This window comes from Ictidomys tridecemlineatus, chromosome 4 (genome assembly GCF_052094955.1).
Source record: "Ictidomys tridecemlineatus isolate mIctTri1 chromosome 4, mIctTri1.hap1, whole genome shotgun sequence".
NCBI classification, from domain to species: Eukaryota; Metazoa; Chordata; class Mammalia; order Rodentia; family Sciuridae; genus Ictidomys; species Ictidomys tridecemlineatus.
In genome coordinates, this window is record NC_135480.1 from 192,662,865 (window position 1) to 192,676,019 (window position 13,155).

The 13,155-nt window shown below is 47.8% G+C and overlaps 1 protein-coding gene across 1 annotated transcript in view; it reads left to right on the forward strand.

Annotated features, from left to right (window-relative positions):
- Positions 1-207: 207 nt before the first annotated feature.
- Pappa (pappalysin 1) overlaps positions 208-13,155 on the forward strand; it is a 237,274-nt gene continuing 224,326 nt past the window's right edge. The window contains exon 1 of the mRNA XM_078048072.1: positions 208-1,034. Coding sequence (XP_077904198.1) covers positions 614-1,034 — 421 coding nt within the window. The 5' untranslated portion in view covers positions 208-613. The remainder of the gene's footprint in view (positions 1,035-13,155) is intronic.

Consider the following 13,155-nt stretch of genomic DNA (forward strand, 5'->3'; position numbering starts at 1 on the left):
CCGATTGATTAGTCATGATCCCCGCAGTTTTAACAGGGACTCATTCAATTGAGAAGGTGGAGCGCTCGGGAGCAGATTAGCTTACGCTTGTTTACTCATCTTCTGAGGGATTTTTTCCCCCTCTTTCCTTTCATTTTGTGAAGAAGGAGGGAGGGGAGGGGGGACTGGGGGGGGAGAAGGGGGCTGTGGCTTGTGTTATAAAGGACGCAAAAAATAAATAAATTAGAGCATCTTTTGGGGGGAGGGAATTCAGCGGATCAGTGTCTTAGAGGAGCTTTTTTTTTTTTTTTAGAGCGAGAAATCATATAAAATAAAATGAAATAAAACAAGAAGGAAGGTAACCAGCTGTCAGAGGGGGAAATAAGGCAGATAAAGGAGCGGGGAGAGAAATTAATTGCCAACCAGGAGGAGTTGGACTGTATTTTTCAAAGGTGGGGGGAGTGGAGCACACACCTTGAGGAGGAAAGCGAGAAAGAAAAGAAAAAAGCAAGTGGAAGGGGGGGCTCGCCCAAGAAGGGTGAACAAGAAGAAAGTCGAGGCGCGGAGGCTCCCAAAGCTGGCAGCTCCGGGCGGCGGTGCAGGGGCGAAGGGGGGGCGGGGGGGACCGTCGGACATGCGGCTCTGGAGTTGGGTGCTGCGCCTGGGGCTGCTGAGCGCCGCGCTGGGCTGCGGGCTGGCCGAGCGCCCCCGCCGGGCCCGGAGAGACCCGCGGGCCGGCCGCCCCCCGCGCCCCGCCGCCGGCCCGGCCACCTGCGCCACCCGGGCGGCCCGCGGCCGCCGCGCCTCGCCGCCGCCGCCGCCGCCGCCGCCGCCGGGCGGTGCCTGGGAAGCCGTGCGCGTCCCCCGGCGGCGGCAGCAGCGGGAGGCGAGGGGCGCCGCCGAGGAGCCGAGCCCGCCGAGCCGGGCGCTCTATTTCAGCGGGCGCGGCGAGCAGCTGCGCCTCCGGGCCGACCTCGAGCTGCCCCGGGACGCGTTCACGCTGCAAGTGTGGCTGCAAGCGGAGGGGGGCCAGAGGTCCCCGGCGGTGATCACAGGTAGGCGAGGGCGCCCAGACGGGCGCTGCACCGTCCCGGTGGCCCTTGAAGCGCGCGGGTGCCTGGACGCGGGTGGCGGGCGGGTCGGGGGCTTGCGGGTGTGTCTGTGGGGCAGCTACCTCGGGGGCCTCACTTGGTCCCATCTGAGGAATGGGCACACGGGGAAGGTGTCGCTGCCTGGCCCCCAGCCACCGCGAGCAGAGTGGGGAGCGTTCCAGGCGGCTGGAGACCCTGAGTCGGGGAGGGCTAGTCCCCGGGGAGCCTAGCGCACGGAAGCAGTTCTCTGCATTGTCAGACGGACTCTGTCTGGGTTGGAGAGGGAGGGGAGGATGACCCAATTGGGTTGCATGTAAAAGGAAGCTAGGGGACCTTTGATTTCTCTGACTTTTTGGTGGAGGTAGCCCCCTGGATTGGCCCCTTCACCCTGGAAGCTGGCAGGGACGATGTTGTTGTGATCACCAGACTTAGAAGTCCTCGAAGTGCCCCAAAGTCGCTCTGTTTGAAACCTGCCTCTGGGATCCACCTCCCTTGTCCCCCAAGTCCCCCAACACACACCGCAGCCCCACGCACTGTCCTCCCACATCTTTGCTTTTAAAGCCCGCTGCCTGTCACTCGGAATTGGGGAGAGACCTTCCTAACACACACCCCGCCAGCTTTCTCCAGACCCCGCTGCGAAATGGGGCGCTTTTCTCATTTGGGACTTTTATGAGCCCGTAATGAATTTGAGTTCTCCCTCCTTACCCTCCCTCTCTCTCCCCTACGCAGCAAAGCCCATAGTGAAACCGGACACTTAGCGAGGGTTGCAAACCTTAGAAATGCGCCAACATTCATTTTTCCCCCTCTAAATGAATCTGTGGAAATGCCTTTAATAAAACTGGGGGGGGGGGTGGAGGGGGCGGCGCTGGAGGAGAGAATGAAAGTTTTGCTTCTTCGGTCTGGGAGATTCCCTTTCTGCACACTCTTGCCATGTCCTGGGACGTCTTGAAGTGAGAGTAGGGGTTCCCCCTTCGCTGCAAGCCAGCAAACGTGTGGAGGCGTTTTGCGATCCCACCCCCTTACACACACTTTCTTGAGAGCTCTTCGGACAGTCTGCTTCTTTCTCGCCTTGGCTTGGACTTTTTCTGACTATGTGCTGACGATCCTATTTCCATGAAGTCCACTTCAGGGAACCCAAACTCTGCTGCTGTACCAAAAAGATGTCCCCTCAAAGCCCGAACTTTCCAGCTACCAAACGAGAGCAAGAGCTACTCCCCCAACACACACAACTGACGTCATCGTCATCGCTTGCTATTTTTCCTTTTTTTCCCGGGGAAAGGAGAAGGAAACCGGGCTCACTCGCTTTTAGCTCCCCTAGTCAACCAGAGCAGGATATAATATGGAACAGAAGAGGCAGTATTCAAAATAATAATGACGACAGTGATAATTCAGGGATGTGGTGTGTACTTCTCCTTTTTTATACATATGAAAAGCAGTCTGCTGCTTGGAGGTGATTTAAACAACAACAACAACAACAAAAATAGACCTGGTTTTTCCGAGCCTTTACCTGTCCTACTGGTGATTTGGAGCATTTCCCCTCTGAAGAGGAGAACCCAGAGTTATTTAGGCATCATAAGTGAAGGGGTATATGTATTTGTGTGTATGTGTGTGTGTACACACACACACACACACACACACACACACACACCTGGGATTCCACGGGAGATTGCTTTATGTGTCTATAACTCAGACAAGGGTCTCTTCACATGCGTACTCTTGATACTCATTCACTCTTTTCACACAAAGATTGTTGCAGTAAAATACTTTAATTGGATGGAGGACGTTAAGCTATTATTGCTTGTATAAAATGCCTGGTCCATTTTATGTGTGGAAATAACATTCCTCTCAAAACGAAAAAAAAAAAAAGGCACTGCTGTCGTGTAGCCCCAGAAAGCCAGGAGCTTTTCTCCGGAGGATTCTGGTGGATTTTTTTTTCCCTCCCCTACTTGAGTCTGAGCCAGATTTGGCGGTGTGTAAACACCTGGCCCAGAGCCAGAAAAGACTCCTTCTGCAGTATCCTCTACACGTACAGACTGTTGGAGGAAAAAGAACCTGCTTCTCCTTGAATTAAAAAGCAAACAGAAGTGCTTTTCCAGCTCCCTCCTGGGTGTATGCTGGGGCTGGGAGAGGCTGGACACTCAGGTGGGTGCAGGAAGTCCATTCTCGCGCAGGGACCTCAGGTGCCCAGTTGGCTGCCTGACCTCTGCTGGCTTTCTCTGGCTGGGCGTCACCACTTTCGCAGGAATCCCTGGTCACCTATCTTGAGAGCAGTCATCGCTCAGCAGGGACTACACTGCTATTTCGGGCAGAGGGCTGCTTGCTGACTTGCTGTCAGGCCAAGCTGCCTTACATCACTCTTTGCTGCAGGATTCAACTGGGTTTCATAAAGGTCTAATTTTACGGTGCTGTTAACCAGGTCTGTCATCTGCCAGGGGCAGCCCTTGCCACTCCTGGTAGGCTAGGGGTGCTCCCTGATCTGCTGGCCTGGGGTGCTATTTCCACCCAGGTTCAAACTTCAGGGACACCGGTTCAGGCCCTCTCCTGAAAGGCAGGGGAAACAGTGAAGGAGCAGTTTGCTTCTGAAGCTTGGAAAACATGTCTTTTATTTTTCTAAAAGGGAAGGAGAGGGGGAAATATATATATGAAGGTTTATGCAGGCAAAAACAAAGACACAGTTAGAAAGTGCCTGCTTGCCTGCTGGGGACCCACTAATGATGAATGGTCTTTAGGATTGAAGAATTCTTTAAGGCTTCTGTGAGAAGGGTCCTCAGAGGTTATCCAAGCTAGTCAGTCACCTTTTATGCCAGATGGGGAGAGACACAGACCAGGTGACTAGGTGAGTGGTGGCTGGCACAGCTAGCTCCTCAGTAGCTTCTTCAGTGACTTTCAGCCTTGCCCCCTACATGCTGAGAGTACATAGCTCATAAACACCATCTCCTCTCACCCCACACAGACCCACCACCCAGATGCAGCCTTCAGCCTTCCTGCTGGCACAGTGGGCTCCCTTTCAAGTTGGCCTGGGCTTGGGGGCTTGTTTCTGACACATCCCTTTGCTTTTGTATCACACGGTGCAGGATCCAGACCCCTGCCCCTCATCCCCATCTGCACCCCCCACACGTACACCTCTCCAGTCTGACAGAAAGAGAAAGAAAACAATAGACTCAATTTGCTCCGTGGAGCAGAGGCCCTGAGCAGCAGTTAATCTTGTTAAAGTTTCTCCTAACCTGTTAGATAAGTGAAATGTGGACCCCACAAGTGTTGCCCGCCTCCCAGCCTCAATCCCACTCCCCTTCCCTGGAATTCCAACTCAGAAGGAGAAAGGGATTTTCCTACCTCCCACCCAGCATCTCGGCTCGCCAGTGTCTTTTCTCTTGTTGGAACTGTTGGAATGGATTAAGTTTGCTGGTTTCCCTCCAGAGTCTTTATCCCTCCCATCTGCAGCCCCTGCTTCATACTTCTCACTCTACCTCTCAAAAAGAGTTGCACCAGGTTTTATGAACTTCATCTATTAACATGGCTCTCCCTTAACATCTGTGACCCCACCTGGCAGCTAGAATACCACAGTGGTTAGAACTCTGTTTCAGCAGGTGGATCACCTACAGGGGAATCCACCCTTGCCCTGGACTAGCTGTGTGACCTTGGGCCAGCCAGCTGACTGTTTCGGGGCTTCAGCCTCCTCATCCACAACGTAAAGGTGGGGTAGGCACTTATCACCTAGGGCAGAATGAACTTGAAGTGAGCTTGTGTGTGGAAAATTCTTAGAATCAGACTTGGCATGTAGAAAGTGCTTGACAGATTTCATTCTTATTAGTAGATGCGATTTTTCAAAGATTTCAGTCCTGGCGTTTTTAGAGGCAAGAAGGAAACCTCCTCTCCTGGGTGCCTGCAGGGTGGCAGACTCTGCTGGGGCGCATGGCCTTCTGCCAGAGCCTTTTACCCTCAGGACCACCCTGAGAGACGGACATCATTGCCTCCTTCTTTATAAAAGAGGAGTTTGCATCTCAGAGAGTTGTAGTGACTTGGATGAAAGCCCCACAGGTCTTCTAATGGGCAGGACCCACATGTGAACTCAAGTTCCAAGTGCTTGCTTCCTGTGTCAGCAGAGAAGTGGCTTAAGTACCCTTCCTTAACCTGGCTGCAGAACATTTCCACTCTCTTTGGCATCTCTGTGCTGACGGCACATCTATAGATTAAAGAGGGTGAGAAAGAGGAATAAGTCTCACTTAAAAATTTTGAGTTGACTTAACATATCTGTTTTTCTTTTCACATCAAATAATCTGATGGACCAGGCTTGGAATTTCTCTTTCCATTCTTGCTGGGTGATCCAGTTGTCATTTCATCTCTTTATTGCTTGGTTTCCTCCTCTGTAACATGGGACATAATGATTTTAGCATCTTTCAATGAGAAATATGCAGAGAGCACCTCACATTGTCCCAACTTGTATTAGGGATTCAGTCAGGGTGGCTGGATCTTGTATATAACCACATCCCTCTCTCCCAGTTGGTCAGTTTGGTCTTGTGGAAGAGGGACTCATTTGTGTATTTGTAGGGCTTCTCTTCTTGAGTTACTGAGGAGTCTTTCTAGAGTAGACACTGGAACATGGAGAGCAGTTAGACTCCTTCAGATCTGTTCTTTTCACTGGGATCCCTTCCTTTTCCTGATGGAGATAACCTCTTGCTAGTAAGAGCCAAAGAAGGCCCAGAACCACTGAGTCCTGTATCTGGGGAAACCAGTGCCACTGAAGGAGAGCATGTAGCACCCGGAACCAAAGACAGACAGAAGCCACAGATCTACAGTCACATGCTTCCTTTTCTTTCCCCAGGTGTTCTCCAAACTCTCATTTTCTCATGTGCTGCCATTCGGTGGGAAAATGGGGGTGATGGAGACTGTAGAACCTTCCATTGCCCTCTGCATAGAGGCAGGCAACCTTGAGGTCCAGAGGCAGGGAACTCGGGAGTGTGGGGGGAATCACCAGCCCAGGCCTAGACCTGGCAGTCATCTTGATCAAGTGGCTCACTGCAATGGGGAAGCTGAGGACCAGGACATGGAGCATTAACAGTATTCACAGACCACCCCTCTTAAAGGGGCTTAGGAGATCTTTTGATCCACTAGATACCATTCCTGGCTGCAATTAAAGTCAACAGCTTTTGAAAGCATCTCTCAGCCCAGGCTATCCTCCAGGGATCCTGATGTCAGGGCCTAGGGTTGACCTGGGAACTGGTGTTTCTCAAATCTTTCTCCAGTTATGTGGGAGGATTATCATTGAGGAGAATCACAAATCTGGTCTGATGTGTCCTGGTGGTACAGGTGGAAAAAGTGAGAATCAAAGGGGAGGTGACATCACCTGTTCACTGAGCTGGTTACTGACTGAGACTTCGGAGAAATCCAGTTGTCCCAGCTGTGAGTTGTCCCACGAGAAGGACTCTTCTTCCATCCTGAGTCACCCTTGCATACCCCAAAGTGTGGGTGCCGTGGGCCCCGACAGCCCATGCCTCCTCCTTCCAGTACCTTCTTGAAAGCGTGAATTCCTCTGCCAGTGGGTCACACACTGAGTTCCTTACACCTGATTTCAAGTAAAGCCCAGGGGTTTAAAAAGGGAAGCTCAGCTCTGAGGCATTTACCACTTTGCCCTGAGCTGGTCCTGTGAGAAGGCGTGTGTCCTGTTATTTAAAAACCCCTCAACTTGGGGTCACTCTGAAGCCAGTTCTGCCTTCAGGAGTCTCAGATAAGGAAGAGAGAAGATCCCAGGACCCCAGGTAGGACTCCTGAAGGCAGCCTCCCTCCAGTGTGCCCCTGGTCATCTGCAGCTTCTCTAGGATGTAGTACCCTCTCCCTCCCTGTCTTCCTCTTACTGCATGGAGAACTCGGCTTCATACTTTGATGCAGTTTCTGGAAAAGTTCAACTGAGACTCTGACGTCAGTAACTCAACTGATTTGAAAGGTTTGGCCTCTTGGGTGGTTTGAAGACCTGAAACTGAGGATCAGAAGGTCCGAGTTCAGGTCCTGGCTTGATGTCCTCTGAGCTGTGTGACCTGAGGCCTTGGGGAGAGGTTTTCAGGTGTGTTATTTTCCCAGGGACCAGGTGTGACCATGGCAGGGAAAGCTCTCAGCTGAGATCAGAACCCCATGCACATGTCAGCACAGTGAGGAGGAGCCAGAAGGTGAGATGTGAGGGAGTTGCGCTGTCAAGGTCATTCCTAGACAGGTGCCTTTATTATCATGGTTCGCACTGGGGATGATAAATAGCGATCGAGTTAGCAAACCTTCTCTTGCCTGTGACCTCACTGGAGTCCTTTGATGTTGGCACTTGACAAGTCCGCCGAACTCTGTCACTTACTGCTGTATGACCTTGACAACTGACTATTCCTGCCTGGGCCCCAGGGTTCTCAGGCTGCAAAAGGAAAGGTAGGGAAAGAACAGGAACTTTTACACTGTGCCCCCCAATCTCAGGGAAGGGGAGAGGCTAGAGAGCCAGCCTCCACCTCCCCCACTTGCCCTTCACTTCATTCTGCTTAAATTGTCAATCTTTAAAATTATCTTTGGAAGAAATATTCTTCTATTCAAGGAGTTTGAAGGAGCAGGAGCTGAGCTTAGGGAGTTGTTCATTTTGATGGCTGTGATTATCATGTTGTTTTTAAAAGATTCCAACTTGTTATAAATGCTTATCAAAGTATTAATGGGTTAAATATATCTATTTTTTTCAAAAAGCTTCAGAAAAAAAAATAAAAACAAAAGAGTTTAGGGGTAAGAGTGAGGAAGGTGAAAGAATGATTGGCAAACTGACTATATTCCTTAAAGCCAGGTTATGGAGATTTGGGACTTTCATACATTTTTGTCTGTGCTTTTTTTTTGGCATGTGATGAAAGATCGTCATGATAAAAAATTACAAAAATTAAAAGTACCTGAGAGCCGCAAGAGGAGGTGACATCTTAGATCACTGCAGGTTTGTGAGCTGATGTGTTTGCAGATTCAGAGATTGAAGCTTGGTGAGGGTCAGGGACTTCTGCAAGGTCACACAAAGATTCACTGAAAGTCATGGTACAGTTCAGGCTCCACACACTGGGAGCCCCTCCCATCCTGTACACCTGCAGATGGGTTAACCTGTCCATCTTCAGAGAGCTGGAGGGAAGTAAAGTAAAGAGGGAGGCTTAGGAGGGCCAGGCAGAAGGGGCCAGCAGAGGTTTGCTGGGTAACAAGCTTTTGAGTGACAGAATCCTTTGCCATATGGCATTGCCCTATATATTGTGAAACATGTAGCAGCCTCAGCCCTGCCTGTAAGAATCCCAGTAAGATCTTCTGGTCCTTGTGAAAGTCCAAGATGTTCTGTAACAATATCAACAATAACAACACACACACATACACACACACACTTTCTCACACATACTCCTGGTTTTCATTTCTCTACATTTCCAACTATTCAGGGAAGGTTCTAGAGCCTTCGACAGCTGTCTAGAGCCCTGGGGGGGGGAGGAATTGCAGAAGCACATGTTTATTGGGGAACTGTTTTGTGGTGTTTGATCATAGAATTCAGGAGTCAAACTGCCTGGGTTTGATTTCATGACTGTGGCACCTGCTGGTGGCACAACCTTGAGCAAGTTATTTAATATCTCCCGGCTCTACTTTTCCCATCTGTAAAGTGCGGATGATACTGGTTCCTATTTCATGAGGTTGTTTTGAAGATTAACTGGGCCTCCATGTGGAAAATGCTTAGTAATGGAATCTAGAGCATGGAGTAACTCAGCAAATGTTAACTCACATTGGTACTATGTGTGTCTGACCCTTACCACACATAGTTTCTAATTCTCCTTAACTCTAGGAATTAAACATGCTTATCTCTTTAGGCAAAGCCAGGAATTACCTTTCCCTCCTTTTCTACTCAGGAAAGATTTATTAGTATCTTAACGTTAAAAAAATTAAAGTGAGAGGCAAACACAGTATATAGATTAATGTTTTGTTTTCCAAAAGCAATGTGTGTGCTCATAAAAGAAAAATGTAGGAAATAGATAAAAACAAGGGACAATTAAATTTGTTTATTCCCTGTACAAGTATTCAACAGTTTTTTTTTAATTTTCTACTTTTTGCTCCATATAGTTTTAGGCTTTAAAAACTCTTTTTATCCTAAGGGGGTTTATGTTCTGGGCAAGGGATTGGTATGGGAGTTGGAAACACTATAAACAAGTACACCTGTATATCACATAACGCCAGGTGAATGTTTATGCAGCAAAATAAAATCCTATCTAGGGACTGTTTGGTAGAAGGACTCAGAAGGAGTAAGGTTTGAATAGGGGGGTCAGGAAGGTTGTCCTGAGAGGTGGCCTTGGGGAACAGATGTAAGAGCAGACGAGGAGCTATCTCAAGACAGAGCAGTGCTCTATACATGAGGAGACATCTGTTCTAGACCCAGCCCTTCATTACATTAGTGTGATTTGGGGCAAGTCACTTTCCCTCTCTGAGCCAATTTTCCTCATCTGAAAAATGGGTGTGTTTTCAGTTTATCTGCCTGGGTACTAAATACTCTTCCAGTAGATGCCTTTTAAGCTTCTGTAATCCTGATCATCATGGTCCAAAGACAAAATTGTGAAATCAGCAACCAACGCATTCTTCTTCCTTTTGGGCACATTTTCCTCCACTAGGTGGTGTCTGTGCCTGTCACCCTCAGGGGCAAAGTGCCCGCAGATGAATGTTGGCCCCCATGCCCACTCTCATCCCAGAAAGACCTGGTTCTCTAAGGTCTCCTCGACTGGCCACACTAAAAATGTTACTTAGTCTTAGGAAGCAAAATCCCTGTAAGACCAAAGAAACTGTGCGAGAGTCAGATGCACTCGTTTAAGCCACATGTATCATAGATGTGGAACTGAGGGTTGGTGAGGAAAGGGCTTGCAGAGTGACTATCAGTGTCCATCAGTGACCAATCTGGGTGAGACTTTTTGTCTTCTAAACCCTAGGCCAGGGCACAGTCTGCTTCTCCCCTATTTCTGAGTTCTTTCCATCAATTAATTACCATGTCTCTGCTGAGGTATATACCATTTATCTCCAAACTCTGCTGAACTGGAGATTCATAGATCCAGCTATCCACTGGGAATATCTACATGCCCTCCAAACTCAACACGTTTGAGTTGAATTGAATCATCTTTCTTACAAAATTCCTTGTGTCTTTACCTTGGCTGGTGTTGCCAATTTTAGAATGTTGTCCTCAGTATTTACTCAGCTCTCAAACCCCATCCATTCTTTCTGAGCATTTTGTTATCTGAGTCGTTTCCTTCCTTTCTGTGATTAATTCCCTTGGTATGGTGATGTCCGCATCTCTGAGCCTCGGCCCCCCTTCAATTTAGCCTTCAACACTGGACAGCCAGATTGTTCTAAAATGCAAATCTGACTCTTCTACTCCTAGCTAAAGACTCTTCAGTGACATATGAATTATTTGAAATTCTCCCAAATACATAAGGCTTTTTATTGTCACTTATTTGGCTCATCTTCCTCCGGTATTCCCGTGTACCATTTAAAGAATGCTTAAGCCTGTACAGGATTCTGCTCACGTTTCTTCTCTTCTGGGAATCCCTCCCTGACCCTCCCAAAGTATAACTGATTTCCCCACCTCTCTTATCTGTCTTATTATACTTTCTGCATTCTTATATCAAAACACCTGGAATTCTTTATCACATTTAATTCTTTATCACATTTAATTTAATTTCGTTCTCCATCTCAACTTCTCCAGTGCTTAGCACAGTGCCTGGCATATAAAAGAGCTATATGTGTTTTTGTTTAATGCATGGACGAATGGATAAGAGAACCAGCTGAATATCTAATGATTCTGGGAGAAAGAGTCCAGGAACCCCAGGCATGTTGCATTACGTAACCAAAGCACATGACCTATTGCGTGTGCCACAGTCAGAAACATTACACAGTGGTTAATTCCATTTCCCCTTGAGCAAAGAAGTCAGAAGGGAATAGAAATCTGGTCTTACAAAACAGAGGGAGGAGGGGAGCAGTGTATTTAAGGGCCTCCTCAGCTCACATTGTGGCCTTTCTAATCCAAGCCACATTTTGGCCTTGGTCTTCCCCTCCCAGACCCTGGTCTCTTTTGCAAAGCATTTATTTTTTGTCTGCACTGCAGCACCTAATCCTAAATCTGCTCGGATGTCCCCTCTCCCCTTTATCACTACCTCACTGGGCCTCTAGTGTCCTGGCGCTGGTATCTGCTGCTTGGGTTTCCATCCACTTCCCTCCTTCCTGATGGGGGCTTTTCTGTCTTGATCTTGTGAGACTTTTTGGTGACCTCAGGATCTGGAATCCTCTGTTCACTGTTTTTATACCCTTGGGGGAGAATACGCATTTGCAGCAGTAATGACAGTAATAAAAGCACTAGCTTATAATAAACACTTAGTATGTGCTGGTACTGTACTGAGGGCTATACTTTATACCCTCTGAAGTTGAGTTAGAAAGTCCCATGACTTTGCTAAAGGACCCATAGTGAACGGGTGGTGGAACTGGAATTCAAATCCAGACTAGTTGAACTTTATCTCAGCCTGTTCCCAGGGCTTGCCATGTTGCTTGGATAACCCAGTAAGTATCCCCTGATAGGGTGAAATACAGGAAAGAAAATGTGAATGAATGAAGGAATCTGAACAATAGTGCCCCTAGTGGCTAATGCACATATTTTAAAAAGAGCGTTTATCGAGTGAACAAAAGAAGCAAGAAGAAAGGAAGAGAAGGATGGAGGAAGGGGAGGGTAAAAGGAGAACAAATTCAAATGCATATCATAAGACTGTAAAATGATTGACCGAGAAATCTCTATTTTATGCACTGTGTATTTTATTTGCAGGTGACTTTTGAACAGAAAGAACGTTTACAGCCACCAGAGCATTCCCCACCTTTAAGTAGTCTACTGGGGGAAATAGCTTACTTCAAAGATGCTGTGTTTGCCAAAAAAGTTTTGGGGGTTCCTCTTTAGAGACTCAGAGCCTGGGGCGTGTTACCCCAAATGTGCTCAGTGGAGGCACACTGTCTTCCTCTGACATTATGAGGCAAATCTGGGACATATGTTGGGGGCCAGGCTGCATGAACTATGGAATTCTAAATGGAAGGCTGACTTTGGAATGTCAGGGCTGCTTTGTGATGTGGCTGTCACTGGAGCCCATCAGACCCTGGCAAAGCCTCTGGTGAGCTCCCAGGATGACTCTTTTACTAAGCAGCTCCACTTAACTGGTTAGATCTGAGTTGCTAAAGCAAACACAAATAGTATCTTTCTCACTCCTTTTCCAGATTCTAGATCTGAAGTGACAGAAGCAGCTTCATCAAATCTGCCCAGTTTACCAATGGGGAAACTGAGGTCCGAGCAAGTTAAATTGGCTTGCTAAGGAAGCTGAGTTTCCTTGAGTCAGGTTAAATGGCAAACTTGCAGCAAAATTGAAACTGGAATTCAAGTCTCTTGATTCCTAAATCACTCTTTTCCTTTGTGATGTGGGATGGTTATGGGTCGACATTAGTGAGCTTTTTAGAAACGGCGTGGCTGTTCAATAACTTAAACATTTCTTAGGTGTCAAACCTCTGTCATAGACATTCTGTGAGAAGTTCAGTTGGAGATAGAATGTTATTAGGAATGGAAAATCTTCCCCCCTTCCTCCCTTCCTCCCTTTCTTCCTTCCCTTTCCATCCATTCATTTATTTATTTCATAGGTTTTGAGGCATCTTTTTATATTGAACATTGAGCTAAGAAATGGAGGTTAAAAAAGAAGAACAAGGCACAGTTCCGTCCCTTGAGGAGCACCAGTGTGGGGGCGGAAGCAGCCTGGTAAACAGATATGTGACATCATGGTAACAGCTATAACTAAGCAATTAATAGAGTCCTGGGGAAGCTCAGGGAGAAGCACTGCATTGTGGAATACCCATCCTTATCGTGGGGACTGGAAAGTTCTCTGTAATTTCAAAGGCATGAGAAGTCTCATCCACTTAAAAGGATCACAGGATTTGTTCATGTACTAGGTGTGATGGATATGTTTGCAGGTGTAGCCCTGCCTGTATGTCATTTTAAACATAGAACCATAAACAAATGAGAGCACTTCTTTATCCTTGCCTCTGCTGTGGA